The sequence below is a fragment of the Musa acuminata genome, chromosome BXJ1-3 (genome assembly GCF_036884655.1).
Source record: "Musa acuminata AAA Group cultivar baxijiao chromosome BXJ1-3, Cavendish_Baxijiao_AAA, whole genome shotgun sequence".
In the NCBI taxonomy this organism is placed as follows: domain Eukaryota; kingdom Viridiplantae; phylum Streptophyta; class Magnoliopsida; order Zingiberales; family Musaceae; genus Musa; species Musa acuminata.
The window spans coordinates 1072893-1096603 of record NC_088329.1 but is presented as its reverse complement, the minus strand read 5'-3'; the positions used below and the strand labels follow the sequence as shown (position 1 = coordinate 1096603).

General features: G+C 39.6%; 4 protein-coding genes across 14 annotated transcripts; 1 reads left to right on the top strand and 3 right to left on the bottom strand.

Annotated features, from left to right (window-relative positions):
- Nucleotides 1–125: 125 nt before the first annotated feature.
- Nucleotides 126–830, bottom strand: LOC135636353 (transcription factor ILI6-like). Its single transcript, XM_065148044.1, has 2 exons — nt 546–830; nt 126–472 (listed from the first exon to the last, which is right to left on the bottom strand). Exons 1-2 carry the CDS (start codon nt 669–671, stop codon nt 320–322), a joined length of 279 nt encoding a protein of 92 aa, XP_065004116.1. The 5' UTR covers nt 672–830; the 3' UTR covers nt 126–319.
- Nucleotides 831–6391: 5561 nt separating this feature from the next.
- LOC135615099 (F-box/kelch-repeat protein SKIP11-like) lies at nt 6392–8761 on the top strand. The gene has a single exon (XM_065113161.1). It carries the CDS (start codon nt 7195–7197, stop codon nt 8503–8505), a length of 1311 nt encoding a protein of 436 aa, XP_064969233.1. The 5' UTR covers nt 6392–7194; the 3' UTR covers nt 8506–8761.
- Nucleotides 8762–9608: 847 nt separating this feature from the next.
- On the bottom strand, nt 9609–14568 carry LOC103977197 (sphinganine C4-monooxygenase 2-like). Of its 11 annotated transcripts, none has more exons than XM_065113104.1 (7): nt 14265–14568; nt 12868–14173; nt 12581–12769; nt 12438–12501; nt 11664–11720; nt 11478–11600; nt 9609–10317 (listed from the first exon to the last, which is right to left on the bottom strand). In XM_065113104.1, the coding sequence occupies exons 1-2, from the start codon at nt 14484–14486 to the stop codon at nt 13628–13630; spliced, it is 768 nt and encodes a 255-aa protein (XP_064969176.1). In that variant the 5' UTR covers nt 14487–14568; the 3' UTR covers nt 9609–10317; nt 11478–11600; nt 11664–11720; nt 12438–12501; nt 12581–12769; nt 12868–13627. The 11 variants fall into 11 exon arrangements, with proteins under 11 accessions (XP_064969176.1, XP_064969200.1, XP_064969169.1 ...); XM_065113128.1 differs by having other exon boundaries at nt 12581–12649; XM_065113097.1 differs by adding an exon at nt 11839–11899 and having other exon boundaries at nt 12438–14173.
- A 543-nt stretch (nt 14569–15111) lies between these two features.
- LOC135615060 (probable methyltransferase PMT2) lies at nt 15112–19686 on the bottom strand. Its single transcript, XM_065113067.1, has 7 exons — nt 19549–19686; nt 18194–18847; nt 17860–18070; nt 17452–17746; nt 16375–16764; nt 15974–16051; nt 15112–15862 (listed from the first exon to the last, which is right to left on the bottom strand). The coding sequence occupies exons 2-7, from the start codon at nt 18836–18838 to the stop codon at nt 15628–15630; spliced, it is 1854 nt and encodes a 617-aa protein (XP_064969139.1). The 5' UTR covers nt 18839–18847; nt 19549–19686; the 3' UTR covers nt 15112–15627.
- Between the last annotated feature and the right edge of the window lie 4025 nt (nt 19687–23711).

Sequence of the window (23711 nt, the reverse complement as noted above, 5' to 3'; positions counted from 1 at the left end):
GTCGTTGCAGCTCGTGGGCTTCCCCGGTCCACATGTTCAACTGGGCCCCTTTTGGGTTGTGGAGCCCATCAATTGGGCAGCATAGCTATAAAGACACCCACAGGCAACATGAGAATTGCGTCAACAAACACGTGAAATCTGATAATTTCAGTGGACGAGCAGAAAAGTCGTCGGCACCCAAATGAGAACTTCGATCATACGTGCAAGAAAGATCGAGCATTAATAGGATCAGTACATAAAACAGTACTGCGCAAGGAAGATCCACAGCATTCTCGTCTCATCTAACGAGGAAGCGATGAACAACCTAACGTGGATCGTATCACATCAGCAAGCTCCTAATGATCGCGGCTTCAGCACCGCTGATGTCCGCCATGGCAAGCAACTCCGAGAGCCTCTCGCTCAGGTCATCCACCTCTCGGTGCAAGCTTCTGAGGTAGCTGCATGTCTCCTGCAACACCCTGGCTGCCGACACCTGCACGCAGTAAGATGATGCACGCGGATCTTAATGGAATGAGGCAGCTGTAAGATGTTGCATGCGTGCCTACCCTATGATTGATCCCCAGGCGTGCCTCAGGAAGAACAGCTTGCAGCTTCGCCATGAGGTCGTTGATCTGTTCGTCGGTGATGCTCGGCGACATGGACTGTCTCGATCGAGACCTTCGACCGGACATCTTGTCTGCGGTGTTGCTCGAGTAGCCGTCGAGTTGAGGAGGAACACAGAAGGTGTTGTTGAGGAGGAAGACGAGTGCATGGAAGGACGAAATGGGCCAGTGCTCTACTTAAGTACTGATGCAAGAAAGAAGAAGAAGAAGAAGACGAAGAAGAAGAAGAAGAAGAAGAAGAAGAAGGAGATCTAGAGAGAGAGAGAGAGAGAGAGAGAAAGAGAATCGCATCAGGGGATACGCCATGCTGTCCCATACTTGGTGTATCTGCAAGTGGGTATTGTGAAGAGGAAAGGCTTGGCCAGGTTGGGAGACAACGAGGCAGGCCTTGTGTCAGGGGAAGCCACGCGGTGCATGTTATGCTGTGACCTGAAGGAATGGATCCTCATGCAGTGGATCCATGGAGGAGTTGCATGTTTGGGTTTACATCAAAGGAAGGGGAAGAACGACTTTCTTGCACGGACTTGGAATAGTGTATGGGTTCGCCTTTGAAGCAGTAGGCAGAGGATGGAGATGGTCACCTGCAATGGGAGCTTCTCCATCAAACAGGTTGTCTTTCATTGAAAACCACACTGTTTCCAACCCTTTCTTTTTTTCTTATGTTGTATATTTATAATATTAAAACAAATACACAGATCAATTTTTAAATCTTATGTGAATATTCTCATCGTGGGATTTGTGTAAAATATTTCGATCACAAGCTAGTGAGACAATTCCCAGCTTGATCATTAGAGAGAGAGAGAGACTCCTTTGGGCACATTGAAGAGGTGTGGCATCAAGTGTTGACCAGTCAAACGACGACCCCCAAGTGCTGCCTAATTGACCAGATTAAGCTAAAGGATGATATTATAATTATCTAATTATATATAAGGATAGTTTGGAGGTAAAATTTAGAAATTCAAGTACAAAAAACTTCTACATCAATAAATGAAATCCTTGGAATTTAATGATTTGATTGTCTTAAATATTTTATTTATCTTAAAAATTTAGTAAGGGGAATAAGGAAGAAAAATACCCTAAGATATTAGTAGGGTTTTTTTTTTATTGTATTTATATGAGAGTGTGTACATAGAATTTTCGACTTCGGTCTAAACTAAATCAGGAGATTATTATTTCTTACGATTAAATTCAGATATTGTTCTATAGATATATATAATAGTATCGAATGACTTCATTATTTTACATTTACATTTCTATCAAGTCTCTTAATTATTCTTTTGATATTATGAATTTTTTTTTTCTTTCCATAGCTTGAATGATATTTTAACACAAAATCTCTCATTCCAATACCATATTAAATTGTTAATCATCGTTATTATGTATAAATATCTAAATCAGTATATGAGTGAAGATGCCAACAACATCTTCAACCTTTATAGTCATTCCCACAGATCATTCAGATGGTAAATGACATCTCACAGTATCATATAAGAGTGGAATCATTTGCTTAGCCAGCGAATCACAGCAAAAAGCAGTATGCTAAAAGGTTTAGTGGTACAAACACTAAGTCCACTCACCCTCTCTTTGATGGTCCACATGTTCCCCTCTTTTTAGCTTGATGGAACCTGAAGATTAATGATAGCATAGCCATGGAAACTGGAGATGGAACTTGCACTGCTCCTAAGTCTACAAGAATGTGTAGTGATCCGAGTCATTTAGTGGTAAGCTGAAGGACAACACATCAAGCCTTAACTTGGCACATGACCTCGAGCCAATGGACAGCTAAATCCATAGAGAAGTCATGTGGAATCATCACTACTTTGGCAGATGGATGCTGTGGGCACATCTCAAGGCAATAATTAAACAAACACCTTGTTGTGTAGCCTAAGAAGGATGCTGTGAGCACTCTCTCCCTCCTTGCTTGAATATTTTAGTGGTTGTGAGGAATCAGATGAAGCCAGAATCATAATTGGAAATGTTGGGTTTATTTCAGAATCATGTGTTGTTTATAGATCAAGTGGGATTTTACTATGATCCAACATTCAGCTCATGTACAACCCATGTTGGTTGCATTTCAACATTTGAAATTAATCTTTCTTTGGTGGGGATAAAACTATATTCACACATCTTAATGCACTATGTTGCCTTTTATCTGCTTGATGAAATTGCATCATGTTGTATAGCTTAAAAGATTGTTGTTGATAGAATTTTGTCTGAGCGATTAGTAGTTGTAAAGGCTTAAATTATTAAGACAAGACTCCTCATGTACAAGTCAATTTGGCTTTGATGCACTTTTTGAATCCCATCACACCTGAGAGTTTGGAAAATACTCTCCCAATCATTTCTTATTCATAAAATATTTTTTTTTTATTATGTTTTATAATGATATGGCAAGCCTTACTGGCTTGTTTTTGTCATTTTTCTAAAATGTTTTCTATCATCATGCAACATGGCATTGCATTTCTCTTACCTCATTGGAAATTCTTGCAGCTGGAAATTAAGTATAAGGCTGTCCTAAGAATAACAAGATATTATCCAATCATGCTAAGGAGTATTCTCAATCCAATTCAAAGAGGAAAATGATACAATTTCACAATTTATTGGCTTTTCAGCCAGTAATTTCTGTCTTCTCTCAGCCTTGTCACAAGCCATCCTCTTCTTCATGTCTTGAGCTGCTCCTCTCACTCACTCAAGGTTCTTCTTCTTCTCCCATCTCCTGTGCAAATATCACAGATCATCTTCAACTTATAAAAATAAAGGGTGACTTCCACACTGAAAATATAGAATTTTCTTCTTCTGATAGTATACTATTCTATCAGATTGGCTCTCCTAACATAAAAGTTCCCTCTTTGTTTTCTTACATTTCCAACCTTATGAAATGATATGGATATACTTTCCTTTGAAAAAAAGAAACACAAACAGTGATGTATTTCTCAGAATTAGATCCTCAGATGCTTGACAGGATCCCTGGATAACAATCCTCAAGACAGTGCACCAACCACATCTTATTATGCTCCATAGCTTTACCATGAAGACAGCCAGATTAAGAGTTTCCAAACTAGTGTGGGAGCAGAGAATCTTATTCCATGCAAGTGATCTTTCATCACATTCACTACCTTCCACTTGCAGGTGAAAGAGAACCTAACTTATTACAGCTGTTGATGCATTCAAGTAGGATCATATTCTTCTCTACCTTCCACTTGCAACTCTACTCTGTCTCCACCATGGCTTGCTTTGTTCTGAGTTACATGGTTGTCTGAACAAGAGAAAGAGCAAGGAGGACTGCAGTCAAACTCACTCAGATGTGAACTGTGTTTCTTTAGGCCATACATATAATTGTAGATGCTGATGCATCTTTAGGTGCATTTCTTATGTAACTTCCACTTGTAGTTTTATTTTGTCTCCACCTTGACTTGCTTTGATCTGAGTTCTCTGGCTGTCTGAACAAGACAAACAGCAAGGACTTCAATCAAACTCACTCAGATTTATTTAAACTTGTAGATATATGTCACTTTTTGTTATTATTCTTTATTCTGCTAGGCTAACTTTTTCAGTGACAAAAAAAAAAAAAGCTTTGGCTTTTGGAATTATTCTTTCATGGTGTGATTTAGGTGCTGATGCATCTTTGATGATCTAAGACTAGCATTATTAAATATATCTCATTTATATTAGAGAGCAAGCTGCTAACCTCAATAATAATATTAATAAAAAAAATTAGAGTCCTAACCTCTTGTATCTTTCTTAAGTCATGACTATAAGAAAAAACATATATCCATGATCAATATTCCACAAGTCGATTCACATCATCTATCACTCAAGTTATTAGAGACTTGATTGATTTTTTCTAACTCATACGGCTTCTTTATAATATTCATCTACTCAATTTTCCTATAACTTTATACCCTCTCTTAAGAACTTATAAGGAAAAAAAAATAGATTAGTGAAAGCAAATACTTGTTGGTGTCACTTTGTCAAAAATATAAATTTAAAATTATATAAACAATTTATGTATAATATAAAATATAAAAATATATTTTACAAGCTCGAAAAAAAGATTACATCGCAACCACTAAGTAATACGATGAACCATCGTTAGTCATGCTGCCCACAAGTTCGAATATGCTTGAAAAAATTATCGATCAAAATTAGCCAATGACACGTGAAAATAAAGTTATTCTAATCATTTTACTATGCATTATGAGGATGATTCTTAGTACAACAGTGAGATTATTTCTTTATGATTTAGGAGACGAATGCTCAAATTAAATCTAATAAAGAAATTCAAACTTTTCGTATTTCCACATGAGTTTAACTTCAAATATAAATTAAATTTAAATTACTTTCCTAACATAGAATTCAAGAGAAAATTCTATGTTATTTTACATGTCAACTACAAATTATTTATAGCACGAAACAAAAAGAAAGAAAAGAAAAAGAAAGTCAAGTGACCATCAACATCATTTGTCTTGAATCCATTTATAAAGTCTTAATTTTTATCAATATCTTAGAGGAATCAATGCAGCATTATAAGAATCAAAATTACTTTTACCCCCTAATCAAAATTACTTTGATCGACACAAGTGATGTCTTATCAATCGACTTTCTTTTCGTTCCCACTTGAACTTAAACAAATCGAACCTATCAAAACGTGAAAAGAAATATATTATCTTAATTCTTCGGATAGTCGACCAACTAAATCTACTCATCGCCGTAAATTTAAGTTGAATCAAACCATCTCTCATCCCAAATGACGTGCTTAAACGATACGGGAATCCTTTTTGTCTATTATGATAATGCATCCGCACGAAGATTACAGTGCTTCCCGTTGCGACTCATTTGGAGCGACGTCCGCCGTCCAACTGTCACGCTTGGACACGATCCCCCGTTTCGATTCGGGGACAACGCCGTCGTACGCCGTCCAAATTACCCTTCTCGAGGGATTGGGACACGCCCCACTCACCCAAACGTGGGCCCCGCCACCATAAAGTCCAGCAGCGCTGGGCCCAGGTGGGCTGTCACCGTCGGATTAGGCCCACCGTGGACGGCTGGATTTCGTACCACTCTTAGCTGCACAAAAGCCGTCACCGAATTCAGATTCATGCATACATGTATGTATATAAAAGCCATGAATGGTGATAAACTAAGCTTTTTAGCTGGGCAACAATGGCATGCGATGCTTCAACACTGTTCCACTACTCTCTGTTTCCAGTGGAGCAAGTGGAGTTGGCGATGGAGACATGACAGGAAGTTGATTCAGTTACAGGAGATAAGGGTCATCTTTCCTCGCTTTAGCTCACTTTTAATCTGCATCCAGCCACAGGATTCAGTGGAACAGCCTCATCTTGCATTAGAGATGTAACATCATGCGTTCGGAGAGAGATGGAAAAGCAGAGACGAGCTTTGCTTAAGTGAAAAGGAAAGCCGTGATTTTGATATCATTTTTGGAGAGAGACGGATCCTTCCCAACTGTAAATTTTGCTTGGTTTCATCTCGAACAAGGCAAACTGGAGCAGCGATAGGGGGAGAGGAGGACCTACCGAGCTGTGTTCCTGCATAGCTGAAGGATTAATCATGTCTGACACAAAAAAGTATTGATATGCTACTAAAAAGATTCAGTTTCTCAAATATGATGTAGCATGGTTTCTCATCATTTTTTTCCAATCATAAAAGAGAACAAATATATTAGCTCGAATGGGTCCATTTGGAATAAATCAAAATGTCTTTTTGGGGACAATAAATCCAACAATTTAATCAAAGAAAAAAAGGATGGGGGAAATAAAAAGGGCAGATGGGGTGTGGGGGAAGGGAAGAAGGGAGAGTGTGAATAAACAAGGGAAAGAAGGGAAGAAGGTTGGAGTGGTCATTCTGGGAAGAGTTGACAGAGTAGATCAGTTCCCAATAGGGGCCTCCTTTCCCCTCTTTATCTATCCCTCAGCCGCTTCGTCTCCCCAAATCTGATCGTAAGTTTCAGTCTTTGCTTGTCTTCTACGAGATCGCCGTCTCTTCCCTTCCTCCTTGCTGTGAATTTTACCTTCATTTAACGGAAACCGAGCTTGATCTCCGTCCTGGGATGTCAAAGATGGGATTTTTCTGCTGGGTCTGATGTCAGGGGATTAGATTAGTGAGTAAAGTTTGCATCTTTTTAGTTGGATCTTTCTTTGTTCTAGTGGTTAAATTTTGGCGAGGGTTCTTGGTTCTGATGCTTTGATCCTTGGGGACCTTTGCTTCTCTCTGTGTTTCTCCTCTTCCGAGGGAGCGTTCGTGAAATTTGCCTGATAAGCAAGCTTGGAAGGTTGCGCTTTTCTTCGATTTCTGCCCGTGTCGCATCTCGAAATCGACCGAAAGATTTGATTTTTATTGGCTTTGTCTTGTATAAGGATCCGTGTGTTCATGTTTCGGCATGGATTCTAAATCTTGGTAGAGAAATACAGAAAGATTGCTTCTTCTTCTTTTTTTCCATCGTGAGGGGGGTTTGGTTTTCATCTATTTTCCGGTTTGAGGTTTGGGATTATACCTTGTAAGGGTAAATAGGGGTCCGACGTTGTTCCTTGTTGGAAATTAGGGTTTCTTGTTTGGTTTGGCATTTGGACATATGTGGGAAGACCGACCTCATTTGATCTCCGGGACGTTTGAAAGCACCTCTGACCGGGAATCGAATTGGCATCACTTGCCTCACCATTTCCACGAGTTGTCGAACAGCAAGAAACGTGTAGTGGACGAGGGTTTGGGAGAAGAAGAAGAAGAAGAAGAAGAAGAGCGAGAGGGTCGAGGCAAGAGGAAGAAGTCACTGCAGCAACCTGACATCCTTGATCTCAAAGAGATGAATTGGCCTCTTGGTGATAATTCTGATGGTCATAGAAGTGATGAGGAGTCAAACAACTTCAACCGGCTCCACAGGGATGCAAAAATTAGCTGTCTTGTGCGACTCTCACGGTCATATTATGGTGTGGCTGCATCCGTCGACCGTGACTTCCGCACGATGATTCGAAGCGGGGAGGTCTATCGGCTTCGACGGCACCTGGGGATCGCCGAACACTGGGTCTATTTCTCATGCAATGCCCCTCGATGGGAGGCATATGATCCCTACCAAAGACACTGGATTATGGTCCCTAGGATGCCCCCCAGTCCTACCGAAAGCTTTACTTTCTCAGATAAGGAGTCACTCGCAGTCGGCACTGAACTACTTGTTTTTGGCCAGGAGTTTAATTCCTACGTTGTGCTGAGATACAGCATTTTGACAAACTCTTGGTCCCCTGGAGTGGTAATGAATTCACCTCGATGTCTGTTTGGATCTGCTAGTCTCGGAGGGAAAGCTATCATAGCCGGAGGTACCCATGGTCGCAATATTCTGAGCTCTGCAGAGCTGTACAATTCTGAGACTCAGATGTGGGAGACCCTGCCTCCTATGAATAGAGCACGGAAGATGTGTTCGGGGGCTTTCATGGATGGAAAGTTTTATGTCATTGGTGGAATGACAAGTGATAATGAGGTGTTGACATGTGGGGAAGAGTATGACTTGGCTCGACGCTCATGGAGGTTAATTCCAAACATGTCTTCCGGTCTCAATGGTGCGAATGGTGCACCCCCGCTTGTGGCTGTGGTGAATAACGAGCTTTACGCAGCTCATTATGCTGATAAGGAGGTGATGAAGTACAATAAGGAGAATAATACATGGGCAACATTGGGAAAGTTGCCCGAGAGGTTTGTCTCGATGAATGGTTGGGGCCTTGCATTCCGAGCCTGTGGTGAGCGGCTTATCGTAATTGGTGGGCAGCGAGGAACTCATGGAGGAATGATTGAGCTAAATTCTTGGGTTCCAAATGGAGGGCCACCAGAGTGGAACATTATTGCTAGCAAGCATTCAGGGAGCTTTGTTTTCAACTGTGCCGTGATGAGTTGCTGAATCCTGTAATCTATAGCAAGGTGTATTTACTTTCTTGCAGGAAGGATGCACGAAAAATACTAATTCTGCCTTCTCTGAACATTCAACCGAATTGATGGCACAACATAGCTCTATTATCTCTGTAATCCTTGGTCTTTGTCATTCTTTTTCACCCCTTTCATTTATTTTGATCCGAAGCTATTTATGCAACTCTGAGAGATAGGAGCTTGCAGGACACTGTTAGTCAATAATTCAATGCAGTTATGTCTATTGATTACTTGTGATCCTAGGCCGATTTCATTTTTATATTTCACGAAGCATCCTTTAATGGTTCAAACTGATTGATTTTGCGTTGACGGAAGTAACAGAGTTCTTATGGGATTTAATTATTGTGATTTCTGGTACTGTTTTTATTGAATTTTAAACTGCTAACCTTTCAGCATAATTGATCTTCATTTTGAACTCTGTGATTAATTTGATCTGTCAACATTTATCCTTTAATCGAATGCTAGTAAGTTACATCTGTTGTAGGTATCTGATCAAAAGTATGTTAATGAGCTGCTGATCTTTGTCAATTTATTTTCTGTTAGTTTATTGCTCTGCTTTATCACGAAGAATCAGCGATCATACTTGCCTAATATGATATACTTAAGCAACTGAGTTTGTCCTTTGGCCAGAATCTCATCTGGTAGTAAGTGCATTTTATCTTAGATTGAGATGGTTGCATTCAGGACCCTTTTACCTGTCTTGTTTTTGCCGATCGATATGTGGTCTCGGGATCTAGGCTTTTTATGACTGGAAAATTGGTGCTAATTATTCTTAGAGATCGATCGAAAAGATGAAGTAATGGGTTGTTGCTGGTATTCCTTTCTATATCCTTAAATGATGAACAACATGCTGTGATCTTGTGATCTTAAGCTTTATTTTTTGTCCTGTGCATATGTATCTTATTTTTCATCCATAATTTGTGCTTCATTTCACATGGTTCCACAGAGGTGAGAAGCAATTCTTCTTGCCTCATCCTGCTCTTGTTGGACTTTCCTGGATCAACTTTATTTTTCTGCCTGATGAGCCATCTGCAGACTCGAAATGATAGCAGAGCAATTAGCAAATCGGATATGCAATTAGGAATCAAATCTTTAAGATTATTGGTGGAAATAGAAATACATGGTAAAGAAGGATTAGAAGATCCACTTGATTTAGTTTACATCTGGCTAATAACTAGCAAAAATGCACAAACCATGTTCCTGGAAGACACACAAATACCTTCATCAGCTCGCATTTGATGTCTAGCATCAGAAACCCCTTCTAATCGGGAACTCTAAATGCTATCTTTTGCCCCCAACGAGAGCACAAAGCAGTCTTGAGTAGGCCATTTGACCATCCTAAGTAAGCCAAGAAAAAGAGAGCACAAAGTAGCTTCCATGATTCTGTTCATTCTAATGGTACATAGAAAGACATCTTTTTCCATGGAATGTCTTCTGGTAGATCCACATGGTACGGTGGATGGTGTCATCTCTGACTTTGCAGCCCCGTACGTTTGAACAGCAAGACCTCAGAATACTTCGAACGAAGTACAATGTACAGCAGGCTGTGCCATGGGTCGTCACGGTGACGATGCTGGTGCGCTTTCTCCGTGTCACGGTCGGCTTGTCTCTGCATCAATGAATCGATCGGTGACGCCCTTCATGGATCGGTTGGCCGTACGCACGATGTACGAGGTGTGAAGAGGACGAGTTTGGGGCATGGAGGAGAGACATGACCTGGATGTGCACCAAATGGTCTGATTTATGAGCTGATGAGAGTTCTGAGACTTCACGTTCTCTTCTTCTTCTGCAGAGAAAGAAAAGGAAAAAGTTAGCCTCCAAAGACCACACGACTCCACATTCTTCTTTTATCCAAAGGGGACGCTTCGTAGATTGAAGTCAGGTTGGATCAGAATCATGAGGATGAAATTATGCATGAAGAAGCAGACAATACCCCTTGCCCCCTACATTAGTTGAACATAGAAAAGGGAGCCGAAACGTACCCCATTGGCGTAGTAGTTCTTCACATGGAAAAGGGCTGTAGTAATAATCTATGCACGTGCGAAACAGGTTAAGAAGAGGAATGTATTGGAATCGGCCACGAAGAAGTTGATCACCATAATAAGAAGAGTGTAACAGATCAAGAATATCTTGGTATCACCAAAGTGATCTACAGAAGAGAAGAAACAGAAAAGCTAGCATAGAGAGGTGACCAAAGACTTACTAGTTTAGGCCAGGCAATAATTTAGATTTAGATTCGATAAGGAAAAGAACAAGGTCGATGCAAAAGATGTGTTCTGGCCCTTCTCCAGCCGTTCATAAAATCTAAGCAGCCAAAGTTCACCTTCACCTTTTGGCTTGTCGAGTTCCATTCCTCTATGGCAAATAGATCATCAAAGAATCTATGATCCAGTGGTGGTAAAAGAACAACATAAACAAACATAATAAGCAAATGAGTGATAACCCTTCATCTGCATCAAATTTAACTAAAAGCCTACACAAGCAAAGAAACATGATATGGTGTTAGTCACTCATAGTATCTATGTGTTCAGCTGTCCAGGATTTTAGCAGGAAAAAAGGAATTTTCTTGATTGCTTGAATAGACAAAAACAATATACTTAAAAGCATTTCATTTCAAAAAAACTCGTGGCCTTTGTGCCATCAGCCAGCTTATGGTGTAATCCACTCGAGACAAGAATCAGGACGAAATTATCACAACCTCTAGATCTAGAGCATGACAATAAGCATTAACCATACACCGGCATCATCATCGTGGCTGATAATTAGTGAAGATCAAGCAACTATAGCCTACCATCAGAAAATTTCTTCGTAGTCAAATGCCTCGTATAGAACATTTATCTAAATGTAGATAGCCATAGTTCAGCAACCATTAAGCTTTCCAAAATAGAGAAATTTGAAGCATCAAATGTGGCTAGCCATACCATGGTTCACAGGAGAGAGAACTACCTCATCATTTTCATCTACATCAAAATCTTCCTCATCAGCTTCCTGCACCAACAAATGTGGCTAGCCATTGCATGGTTTGTCTTTCTTTCCCCCGTTTTTCATGATGCCAAGTAAAAGCAGTAGCTGTAGAATGTTAAGAGATAATAATATGATGGAAAAGAAGAGAATTTAAGAAACAAGACTAACATTGTTGAAGCATTTCAAGGGATCAGATCATAAATTTTCTTTTATAATCCCAGCCACCTGCATGTATACAAGAAGAAAAATTGTTGTGATAATTTCATATAGCCATGCCTCAATAAAAATTTCATTTCATGAAACAAGCAAATGATTGAGTCTATGACAATTGCTGAAAATTCACCACATCAAAGAACCCCTCTGAAAGTTTTTTCTGTTGGGTTTCAGTGAACCAGGCATAGAAACTGCTTCACAAAATGGGAGAGTGGATAAGTAAATCCCAAAAGTAAAAAACTGACAAGATCATAAGCAATTATCAAAAAAACCAGAGCGGATAACTAACTATCTTTACATGTTGAATTAGAAAGTGTGAAGATGATAAGAACAAAATAAATCCAACCAAATCATTTATCAGAGCACATGCTCACTATGTTAATGGATTGTGGTAGCACCAAGTACATCAGTAGCTTATCAAGAACTATGCTTTGTTCCATGTTAAGCTACTTACACGAAATAAGATACTGCTTGTATTCAAGCAACAACACTATGTACACAACCCTTTTTGTTCAAGTTAATTAACTATCGAACAAAAACATATCTGCATCATGGAATGATGGCAAACAAGATGTGCAATGTATAAGTGTCTTACAAGATGTGCAAATTGGTTGCATGCCCAATTACTGGGAAAGAAACTTAGCAACTAAACCAATAACAAATTAGTTGATATAAGTAGCATGATATTCCAATGGACTAACATACAAGATACTGAGGCACAAAACTAACCTTTCTACAGCTAAGGGTCTCTTACCCCCTTCCTTTTTTTGTGAGCAACACCACTTGCAATATTCTTAAAATAAAACAGGCAGAACTATAAGACACAACAAGGGAAGAAGTAATCCAGAAAGATAACTCCAGAATGCCCTTACCACTCCCTCCTTCCACTTTGTTATTGTACCAATTATGGTAGTTGTCCCATTGTCAAAGAAGGAATATGTCTGTCAAGATAGAAGACGATAGAACAAACGAGACGACAAAGAATAACACTTTCCATTAACGAACCGACGACTTCCATCCACAATCAAGAAGAATCAGCTCAGGTTTCCAGCAGTCTTATGCTAACACCATTAGATTAAGCGAAATGCGATAGAATCTTTGGATCAAGTAGTAAAACAAAATCATGTCCGAAAGCAAAGGAGAATGGAAAGCTCGTTACCATCTCGATGGAGAGCACGAGCTCGCCATCGATGTGATCGGAGGCCTCCTCCTCCACCTCCGACTTATGCTCCTCTGCCGCTCCCCAAGTCCATGGACTCACCCCACTAAAACCCTAACCCCGATTCCGAAAGCGTCGAAGGAGAGAGAGAGAGAGAGAGAGTCACCGGCGGGCCTCGAGACCTAAAGAGAAATCGGCAGTGTGGCCGTCTAAATTGTAAGATCTCGTCACCCTCCCTAAATTTACCCCGATTTAAACATCCGAGAGGGTGAAACAGGACAAAAGATTTAGCGGGAGACGGTCGGAGGTTAGACTACGCAAGGTGAAGGTAATCGGAGATAGTCGCGGGTGCGGATGTTGGTAAACGCGACCCGATCCGTTCGTCCCCGCGGCCGTTGCTTTCGACGAGTCGATTCCGCGAACGACTCAGGTTACGGTTCTTCGGAAACAACCAATCATAACACTGATACTGCGGTGCGCACCAACTCTTTAGTGGTATCCACAATGAGGTTGACCAGTAGAATTACGCCACGTACGGGACAATGTGGCAGATGATTCAGCTTGAATCAATGGCAGCCACAACGCTGCTGCGGTTCTTAGTCTCGCATGGGCGGCTGATTGAGATCAATATAAGACCAAAAGAGAGAAAATTTCTGTGAGCAATTGTAAGCGTATTACAATGTGATTGGGAATTCAACTAAAGTATCATAAGAAACATCGATTATTTGCCGTCTGTTGTGAGAAAACAAGAAACAATTTCTCAGCTCTTGTGTTTGATTGGTCGAGCTTCCAACCCTCCCTCCTTCCTCTTCTCGAGCGAGTAGGGCATGTAGGTGCCCAGAATCCTGTCCCACATAACGAAGAACGGCTGCGAGAAGTTGTACTTGCTGCCATAGAGTTGGTGGTGGACGTCATGGTAAGCGCTGTTGTTGCTGAAGAGCGCATGGAGAGGGTTCCCCGGGAGCCACAGCCCGCAGTGGTCGTCGACGGTCTTGATGGTGGCGAAGGAGAAGAAGAAGATGCCTGTTCGGGGTGTCATGCCTGAGACGAGGAAGGCGAGAGCTCCGCCGACGGTGTCCAGCAGAAGGCCTTCCAGTGGATGGTTGAAGAGCGCTCCGAAGGCGTAGGGGACGACGAGAGTGTGGTGCTTGGAGTGGATGTGCTTGTACAGGAACTTGTTGATGTGCATGTACCTGTGCATGAAGTACTGCCATGTATCGAGCACGAACATGGCGACCAGGAATTGGACGATGATGGCGAGGAAGGAGGGTTGTGGCTTGGCGATCCCGTTGCCGTCGCTTATGACCTGCATGCACGGAGCTAAGGATTGATCGATGCACTTCATACACAAGAACTCCATTTGTGCTCGAAAGGGAAAGGAAGGGAGGAGTGATTACAGCGAAGAGGAGAAGGGAAACAGAGATCTGGAAAGCCTGCTGAACCAGGACGCCTTTGATGACGGTCGATTTGGAGACGATGTTCTTCACGTTCTCCTCGGCCTTGGTGTGCAGCCGATACTTCTCTAGATCACCCAGCAAGACATAGATTCCAGAGTAGATCCAGTACACGGCGATGGGGACGAACGTGCCCAGTAGTTCATCTGACACTGCAAACGCCATGGCAGATGCTGCTCTAGCTCTGAATAGCTTGCTCAAGCTAAGACTTTGCCTGTCGCACCATGAGCAAGTGTTGCCATCCTTATAGAAGAGATGGAGTTGTCATCCCCAAGAGGACGGCATGTTTATGGCACAAAAGGTTTGACCACCGAAGGCCAAGTCCAAAACGCACGATTTCAAGTGATAATTTGCAGCCATTCAAGGAAGCGTGTAATGGTCAAAGTAACTTACTTGACCCGTTTTTGACTTCTCCACTGTTGCCAATCCTGAAAATGTTTCTCTTCGACCGATTACACGAAGAGGGTTGGTTGAGTTGTACTGTAGAGAGATTGGGTCAATTGACCTCTTGGATCATGGTTGCATGGTTTGGCATACAGCTTTCCAAGGTTCATCCCGTTGACCAAAGAATATGCTTTGAGTCAGCTTATATAGATGAAAGAGTTGTTTTATTTTTATATCCTTTAAAAATAAGTAAATGAATTATTCTTATAGTAATTATTTTCAATCCTAAAAGAACTCTTTTCTAATTAGTGTGGCCAAAAAGAGAAATCTCTCTCTCTCTCTCTCTCTCTCTCTCTCTCTCTCGCTCGCCATGTCAGGCATAGACTTAGACAATAGAGACTGCGTGTTGACCAAGTCCACAGCTTATAAAATAATTACATGTAAGATTGTTTGATTGACATAAAAGTAATTACAGAACCTCCTTGTTATATTCAACTGCGACATCATGTCAGCACTCATTAATACATAGTCCTGTAGCTTTCTCGTTCACACATAATGACAATAGAAAATATAACGAAACCTATAATAATCTTGGACTAGAACCTCATAGTCAGTAGAAGCAACATCGCAGCCAAAAACCACAGATCTCTTCTTCATGACAATCTACCAACGAAGAGGAAACACCAGAAGTAATGATGGCAACTTCATCATTACAAATAAAAGGGAGTTCTGATAGGAAAAGCTTAAGGCCTCTAAGCAAACAAAACATTGTTACAAGAACTCCAGCTAAAGAATTCTCCCTTGTTTGAAGTTGGCTGATGAAATTGAGGAGCCATTTGATGGTGGCATTGCAGGAATTAAAGCTGGATCAAGGATCAAATTATGTGGAAATGATGCCGACTTCTGGGACCAGCAGCATCCCTCAATGCTTGTCTTTCTTACTTTTGTTTCCACCGACCCAGTACTGCTTTACGGCGACCAATATCTTCTCCGGAACAAGGGGGCCATCCTCATGGTCGACCAACTTAATGTTCCATCTCATGCCACCGACGATCTTCTTTACCTTAATCAAGACATCCACATCATCACGGAATATGACTGCACCCTCTGGACGCAAAATTCGGTCCATCTCAAGAAGAATGTCTTCCATTTTGCACCTGGTATAATTGCATAAACATATAAGAGAATCTGAAAAATTGATGCACCAGATGCAAATGAATAGAACATCATGTGATTACATAGTGAACCAAAACCCAGCATTAACTTACTTGTTCCGGTACAAGCTGAAAACACCATTGGCATGTATGAGATCATATGTCCTTGGGTAAGTTGAAAAAGCTTCGCACCTAAACCAAGAAGCAAAAGAGTTAAAAATGGAAGGCAGGAGATCAAATACCAGAGGTGTTGAAACAAAGTATAAAACACAATCTAGCAAACGATAATGAAAGACTACTGAAGTGGCTATTTCATAGAGAAGTCATCAAGGAGGATGGCACCTAATAACTTTAAGGATGACGGTTAAATCATAATAAGTAAAAAGAGGAAATTTACAATTTGAGCAAGCTCAGAAAATTTGACAGCAAAAGGAAATTCTTTAGTATTGTGAGTATTCAGCTTGTTTCGTTTGAGTGTCTACATTCTTAAAAAGAAACATTAAGCAAACACATACCAGTCATGATATATGCCGATTAACCCACGGTCATAAATAACACCTAATGTAGACATCTCAGCAATTGTAGGAACAACATTCATCACCCATAATTTTGGAGACTCAATTGCTGCTGCAAAGCTACCCAAACCTGCATTCATATCCATTATGTTGCGGTACCTTCCCGTGTCAAGTAACTTATTGATTTTCTTATAAGCTTTAACATGCTTTTGCCACAGTTTGACATCTCCTTGATAAGATTTGACTGAGAAATCAGGCACAGAACCACTAGCTATTCTAGGTGGAATAGCTTTTAGCCTTTGAGGGAATGGCTTCAATTCACCTCCTGCAACCTCTTCAGCACTACTAACTTCAGGATATTGGTTAACACAAGATTCCATCTTCTTGTACCTAAGATCACCAAAACGTGTTAAATGCTACAGAAAAAATATCTAATACAAAGGCAACTTGGAGAAACACAGAAAATGTTCACAATTTATTGTTCAAATTTTTGAGATTGATTATCTCATTTTACTGGAACTACTCAAATATTACAATAGAGAAGAAACTAATTGGAGTGCATGCTATATATTGCAGTTACCATTTACAAGAAGTGCTTTAGTCACCCACAAAGGAAACTAAATAAAGACAACTTAGTCAGCATAAAATGGGAAGATAAAAGATCAAAATAGTGTGCTACATAGCAGGTGTAAGATTGATGGTTGGATCACGTGGGTATCTTTTTTGAGTTTCATCTGTGGGTCTCTAAACCACTGCACATCACTCAGAAGCAGTGAACTCTAAACTGGTTCACGTTCAATAACATCAGCAAATTTATTTTGATATCTGTGTCTAGTTTAAGTTAGCCTGTCGATTCATATTACTTTAGATGGCAACAAATATATAAGTAATGCGTATCACAATTTAAGGACTTTACAGGTAGGACCAGATGAGTGGAAATAGTTCTATTAAGGGAAATTTCCCTGGTAACAACATCAAATCAGCTTAGTGAGAAAATTAAAATAGAAAAAAAATTATCTGACAAAAAATTTATATCTGATAAAAAATTGCAATGGTGGGAGAAGAAATATAACCTACCAAACATCATCAGGGTTTGTTGCTTTGCATACATTTATGGGGTTTTCATCTTGCCTTCCAGGGCAGGATTCAGCATTGATTCTCTTCCTCCAAATGGCGATTTCTCCCTTCTCGGAAACCTTTTCCCAGCAAAGAAGTTTAGCGATTTCCTCTATCTTCTCTTGTTCCTCTGAAAGATCCTCTTTTGTACGCTGCCATGCCTGATAGTTACTCTTCCAGTTAATTGGCGGGCCTGAAAGTACCCAATAACCACCAGGCCTGAGAACCCTATCCACCTCCATCATGTAAATTCCATCTGACGAGAGAAAATACCAAAAAAGTGTTAGAAATATGGCCAGAACAAATCAGAGAATGGAGTTTCGCCAAGAGCAAATCAACGAATAAAAAAGAAGAAACATTAGCTCTCACCATTTGCACCCCACGGAATCAAGCACCTTGAACAGTGAGCCATATCAAAGGCTCTAGATGGGTATGGAAGCTTAATTGAGCCAAGGACACCAATAACAGCAGGAACACCTCGTTCTAGCGCGAACTGTACCTGTGCCTCGTGAGAGTCCCTTGGTGCAAACGACATGGCTAACACATTCCTTTTCAACAAATAAGCACCCCAACTAGCAACCTATGAGCAATTAATGACAAATTTTATCATTAATGCGATGACTAAAAGTTTCCAAAATAAAAGTCTTGCACAATTAAAATGAATCGATAAAAAAAGAGGATTAAACGATTAGTTATAGCATACCCCGCAACCAGTGTCTAATGCAGTTCTGACAGTTCCATTAGCAATTGGAATAACAGATGCAAGTTGGTCTATATATTTGTCTGCGCCTTGTGGGAACTGCGTTCCTCCGCCAGGAAACCTGAATACATTGCCCTCATACTGAACCCAATTCTGAACAGCCTTCTCGACTGTCAAGCTCTTGTATGGGACATTAGCATAGGGAACATAATCACGGCTCTTAGGCCATGGAAAAGGGGCAACATATCCCTTAGGTGCTGGTATAAGACAATACAGTTTCTCCTTATCAAGCGGGCAATGTCTCTCTCTGTAGATCATGTTCTCTCGTGGGAAGGTCATGGCCCGCTTTTGATCCTGGCAAGGAGTGTAATCAGTGTAACGGTCATGGCACGCCTCAAATGTCTTGACTACTGAATCACCAAGATCACTAAGGCTGCCTGATCCACCATGGTGGGTCTCAAAGTTTAGATTCGGTGAAATTGTGCATTCTGTCTGCTGAGTAACCTGTAGTGCAATACTATCACCCCTCCCAAAACCACTCCTCTGCCATGCACCCAAAACATAGAAAAAGCAACAGAGGCCGACCACAATAATTATGGTTAATGAGCTCCTGGTCCTTCCCTCTCCTGAACTCGACTTTATAGCCATTCCGTGTGCCTGAAAAATATTTCCTAGATTATTAGAACCGATCCAAATTCCAGTTAAAATTAGACTTCTATCATCTTTTACCAGCAAAAATGAAGTCGAAGAACAAAAATGGATCTGCTCACACACACATACACGCAAAATCATACTGATCTAACTTAAATTTGTGCTAAGAAAAACACACACAAAAGAGACACAACATAACTCTTCAGCAACAGATTGCAAGAGCTAACAAGAAACTAATGACGTCTAAAAGATCTCCAGATTAACATATAACACGTATGCGAAAGGCATGTATCCCAAGATGTAATTTTTCTCTACCAATAGTGAAGCCCTTCACTGAAGCGGCAAGCATATGCCCCGAGGAGCCAAACCACATTTAATTTCATGAACGAGCTAAACGCAAGAACAACTCTGAAGGCAGCTTCTTTAAGACAAAATCCCCAAAATCTAGCAATAGAATTCCTGTCTAAGTGAACCCAGCTCTGGAAATCCAAATCACTAAAACACCACTAATTCCCACTTCCACTCCACAAACCAACAAGATCCAAGCACCACGCTCTAAAATTCTCTCTCAAGCAGCTCAAATTCGAGCGGCCGCGGCAATAAAACGAAAGAAGATCAGCATGACTCAGCAAAGAAGAAGAGAAAAAACGAATCGAACGAAGAGAGAGAGAGGAACAACAATGGTGGAGTTCGAAAAGGCGTCTTACCGATTCCAACGCCAACCGAAGAAGTGGATCCGGGATCGACCAAGACAGCTCCAAGCCGACCTCGTCGCCTGCGTTTTCCCCGAGGATGCCGAAACCCTCGATTCGATCGGGCGAAACCGACTGCGGGAGTCGACCTGGTCGTCCTCTTGGATTCGAGTCTTAATAACGTATATAAAAATCCCAGTCGCGGCTATCTCCGCTGGGTCCCACGTCTCTAGCCGCGTAGAAAATGAATGCGGATGATCGTCAGCCGTCTATCTACAATATGGACGGCGGAAGCTTGTCTGCGTAGTGATTGCATGCAATCGTCCGTAGGATGCTGGCGTCATCCCACCGACGACATTCCCCGAGAAGGGGGCGTCTGTCTGTGTTTTATCGAGTCCGGTTTCCGCAGTGAGATTACCCGAGAGCGACCGCCTGGAGCCTGTTCAGCTACTATGCTTTGGATAGAGTTTGGAATCGGTCAGTATGTGTCGCGGTACTAGTGGTCTAGGAATCGAACTCTGTCAATAAAAGATTGACACGTCTTGAATAGTGCTGCTTTCTGTTCTGGGCCAAGCAGCTCTCCTACGCTTTCGATCAGCCTATTCTTGTGTGGGATGGGATACAAGTCGATAACACCAAGACAACGTTGAGTTCCTTCGGTTAGCTGCCACGCGGACAAAGAGCACGCGGAATCGTATGCGTCTCGTACGGGATGTCGGACAACTGATGGTCAATAGGGCATCATCGTGTCCTTGACCGATCAGCTGCATCTTCTTATTGCACGCGTATTGTAAAAAACAAATAAGATAAGGAAGCGTGTCTAAGCCAACGTTTCGTCTTCCACGCGGAGGACGGCGATCGTCCAAGCGAGAGAATACGGTGTATGGGGCGCGCAGGAGATGAATGCGGAAGTAATCGGGGGCGTGAAGTCCATTAGGTGAGTTGGAACCCACGTAAAGGTTGATGATTTCAAATGACTAATTGTAAGTATTTAAGTACAAATTAATAATAGCAATTTGTTTTTAGCTATTTTCGTTTTTTTTATATAAATCAATTCAGTTCTCCTTTATATCTATAGTCCTAAAAAAAATCATATATAAGAGAATGATTTATAATTTTTTTAGAGTGTTTTATGAATCTTTCTTATTCATTTTAATAAAAACTTAAATACTTTTGATTTAATCAAATATATTATTCTTTTATAGAGCTTAATAGCGAGCAATATTATGGTTTTGTTATTGTTATCAGCTTTTTTATGCTCCCAAACGAGTCTTATACCTTTCAAAGAAAAACTTAAATATTTTTTATTAATTTTTCCAAAAAGTCTTTATTTTTGAATTTTTCCTGGGAGGTGCATCTCCTTTTTAGTTATCCGATGATTTTTTTTCACTCTAATATCCTAAATATGTCTCACTCGTCATAATAAAATAGTTCCTTTTTACACCCTATTGATCGATCAGATCCAAGTTGTTATAGTGTTTCAAAATATTATTAGAAAAACACTATAAGAGCCATGATATATTTTTTTTATATTTTTCTGTTACATACAATGTCAATAAATGTATTTGATCATAATTTATATACAAAATATATTTGATATAAAATATTTCAACATCAATCACAACTCACCACCAGCGCTAAGGAACTGAGATGAAAGATAAGACGAGGTCACTAGCGCTCCTCCCCTCGTTGGCATTTACGAGTAATAGCCCACAAAAAATCGTTTGAGCTCAACACTATCAAATTATAAGATTGGCAGACAACACTTCATTTGTCGTTCTCTGTAGGTGCCATGTCGCAGGAGCCATACGGATCGATCGTCCACTTGAATACGTCACAGAAGGACGTACGAGTAGTCCTTGTCATCGACAATCCCTTCCTACCGGCTTTGTAGATATAAAAATCGATCCTTAATGCTTGAATAGGGACGGGACTCGAAGCCCCAAAATAGTTCTCACTCCAATCACTAATCCGAGTGTTGGAGGGATCGGGTTGAAAAGTCTCACCCCTCAAACATCGACCTATTGTGTAGGGCCCTCGAGGAGATCAAAACTCATTGTAGCCTTTTTGTTTTTGAGCAACCTTAGAAGCACAAAGACTACCTCGGAACTGCTCATGCTAGCTTCTATCCAACACTAACCTTCTCACTTAGCCATCACAAGAACATTCCCGGAAAACCATAAGTCTTCGAGATAAGATCAAACCATACCAATTCTCAGTCCAGTCCATGGTATCAAAGTGTTAACAATGTTGTATCTCAAAAATAAAAAATATTATGAAATAATAAACTTATGTGGAACAAGGTTCTATATATAGACACATATGCTGAAATATAAAATGCACTTATCTATTATTGACATTGTATGCATTCAAAAGAATAAAAAGAATTGTTTGATAATATATTTATAATATTTTTCTATTTATATATAATATTTTTTTGTATAAAAAAAATATATTATAACAATGTTTCAAAATTGTATCAAATATCTCTATGTAAATTATATCGCTCTCCATTTATTGATATTGTATAAATGAAAAGTTTCACAAGAATTTGTATGATAACCCCTTTATAGTATTTTTTTTTATTGAAAAAAATAATATTTTATACATATCAACGAAAATAATATAACAACGTTTCAAAATAGTGCAATTGACTTTTTATAACTTGCATCAAACACCTCAATGTAAATTATATATATATATATATATATATATATGAACAAAAACAATGTAATGGCATTTTAAAATAGTGTAATTGATTTTTTATAACATGTATCGATTATGTTTATATTCATTTATTGACATATTAGGCAACAAAAATAATCACAATAATTTATATCGTGACTCACTTATTGTATTTTTGTGTTGAGATATAATATTTTTCGTATGTACCAAAACATCGTAAATAATTTTTTATGACTTGTATCAAGCACCTCAATGCAAATTATGTTCATATCTATTTGTTGATTATTGTATAAAATAAAAAGATATATAAGAATTTGTATCATGAACCATTTACAATATTTTTTATTCAAATATAATGTTTTTTTTTGTATATGAATAAAAACACGGTAACAACATTCCAAAACATCATAATTGACTTTTTATAACTTGTATCAAACATCTTAATATAAATTATATCAATATCAATTTATTGACATAGTATGCAATGGAAATAACACAATAATTTATATTAGGACTCATTTACAGTGTTTTTTTTGTTGAGGATATAGTATTTTTTTTATATGAATAAGAAAAACATTATAACATTATTTTAAAACCCTATAATAACTCGGATATCAGAAGAAAAAAAGAAGTATCAATCGAGAGAACAAAAAATGAATATATCTATTGAAAGAAGACTATTTTTTTTAAAAAAAATATCATTCAAACATTTTAAATTTATGTTTTAAAAAATAAAAAAATAGATAATTTTATTAATAAAAAATATATAATCCCGTTCAATATTCTTAATTTAACTAAGACGAACCTTTGTGTAAAACTATGTGACTATATAATAAGATCTCAAGTTGCTAAGACAACTGTGCCCTATAGTGAATAATGGCGTTTTATGTGCTGTCTCCCATTTGGAGTTTTCTTGAAGTGATCTTTGTACCTATGTCTGGTGATGAAAGAGGCTCATCTGCTTCTTGGTTCTCAACAGTGATATAGTGTTTGGCTGCATTTACTACTGATAGCTTCTTTATAGCATTCAAGATATGATCTCTAAAACATGGTTGCACTCTCCATATGCTCATGTTCAGAGCATCCATATGTCCTTTCGATCCTTTTTCCTTTGCAGCTTTGGCAGTGCAGGCGTGGTAAGGAGGAGGCATCAATTCCAACTGTGAGTAAGAAAGGAGGAAGAAAAGATCAAACACTTCTCATGTGGTGCATTTAAGACCTACTTTTAGCTGGAATATAATATGTTCATGAGGGACTGTAAGGCTGCTGCTAAATCAAATCCTTACAAGGACCAACTACAAGGAAGTGCACAGAGGAAGAAAAGATCAAGACACCTTGCGTGTGTATTGTCTTTGAAACGCTGTTCATTGCGTAGACTATGCTTCATTGCATGCAGAAGGATTCTACGGATTGGATGAAAAGGACTTATCATTGTCTGAGAAACTTGGAATCATTAGAACACTAGCATTGGAGCTATGCATTAGCAGACTAAT

Excerpts from the sequence above, each read along its gene's own strand:
- LOC135615099 (XM_065113161.1), top strand. The coding sequence starts at position 7,195 with ATGTGGGAAGACCGACCTCATTTGATCTCCGGGACGTTTGAAAGCACC.
- LOC135615060 (XM_065113067.1), bottom strand. The coding sequence starts at position 18,838 with ATGGCTATAAAGTCGAGTTCAGGAGAGGGAAGGACCAGGAGCTCATTA. Across the intron at positions 17,747-17,859 it reads GATTCCGTGGGGTGCAAATG|ATGGAATTTACATGATGGAG; the intron begins GTGAGAGCTAAT and ends TTCTCTCGTCAG. Across the intron at positions 16,765-17,451 it reads ACAAACCCTGATGATGTTTG|GTACAAGAAGATGGAATCTT; the intron begins GTAGGTTATATT and ends TGGTGATCTTAG.
- LOC135636353 (XM_065148044.1), bottom strand. The coding sequence starts at position 671 with ATGTCCGGTCGAAGGTCTCGATCGAGACAGTCCATGTCGCCGAGCATC. Across the intron at positions 473-545 it reads GCCTGGGGATCAATCATAGG|GTGTCGGCAGCCAGGGTGTT; the intron begins GTAGGCACGCAT and ends TACTGCGTGCAG.
- LOC103977197 (XM_065113086.1), bottom strand. The coding sequence starts at position 14,486 with ATGGCGTTTGCAGTGTCAGATGAACTACTGGGCACGTTCGTCCCCATC. Across the intron at positions 14,174-14,264 it reads TTTCCCTTCTCCTCTTCGCT|GTCATAAGCGACGGCAACGG; the intron begins GTAATCACTCCT and ends CCGTGCATGCAG.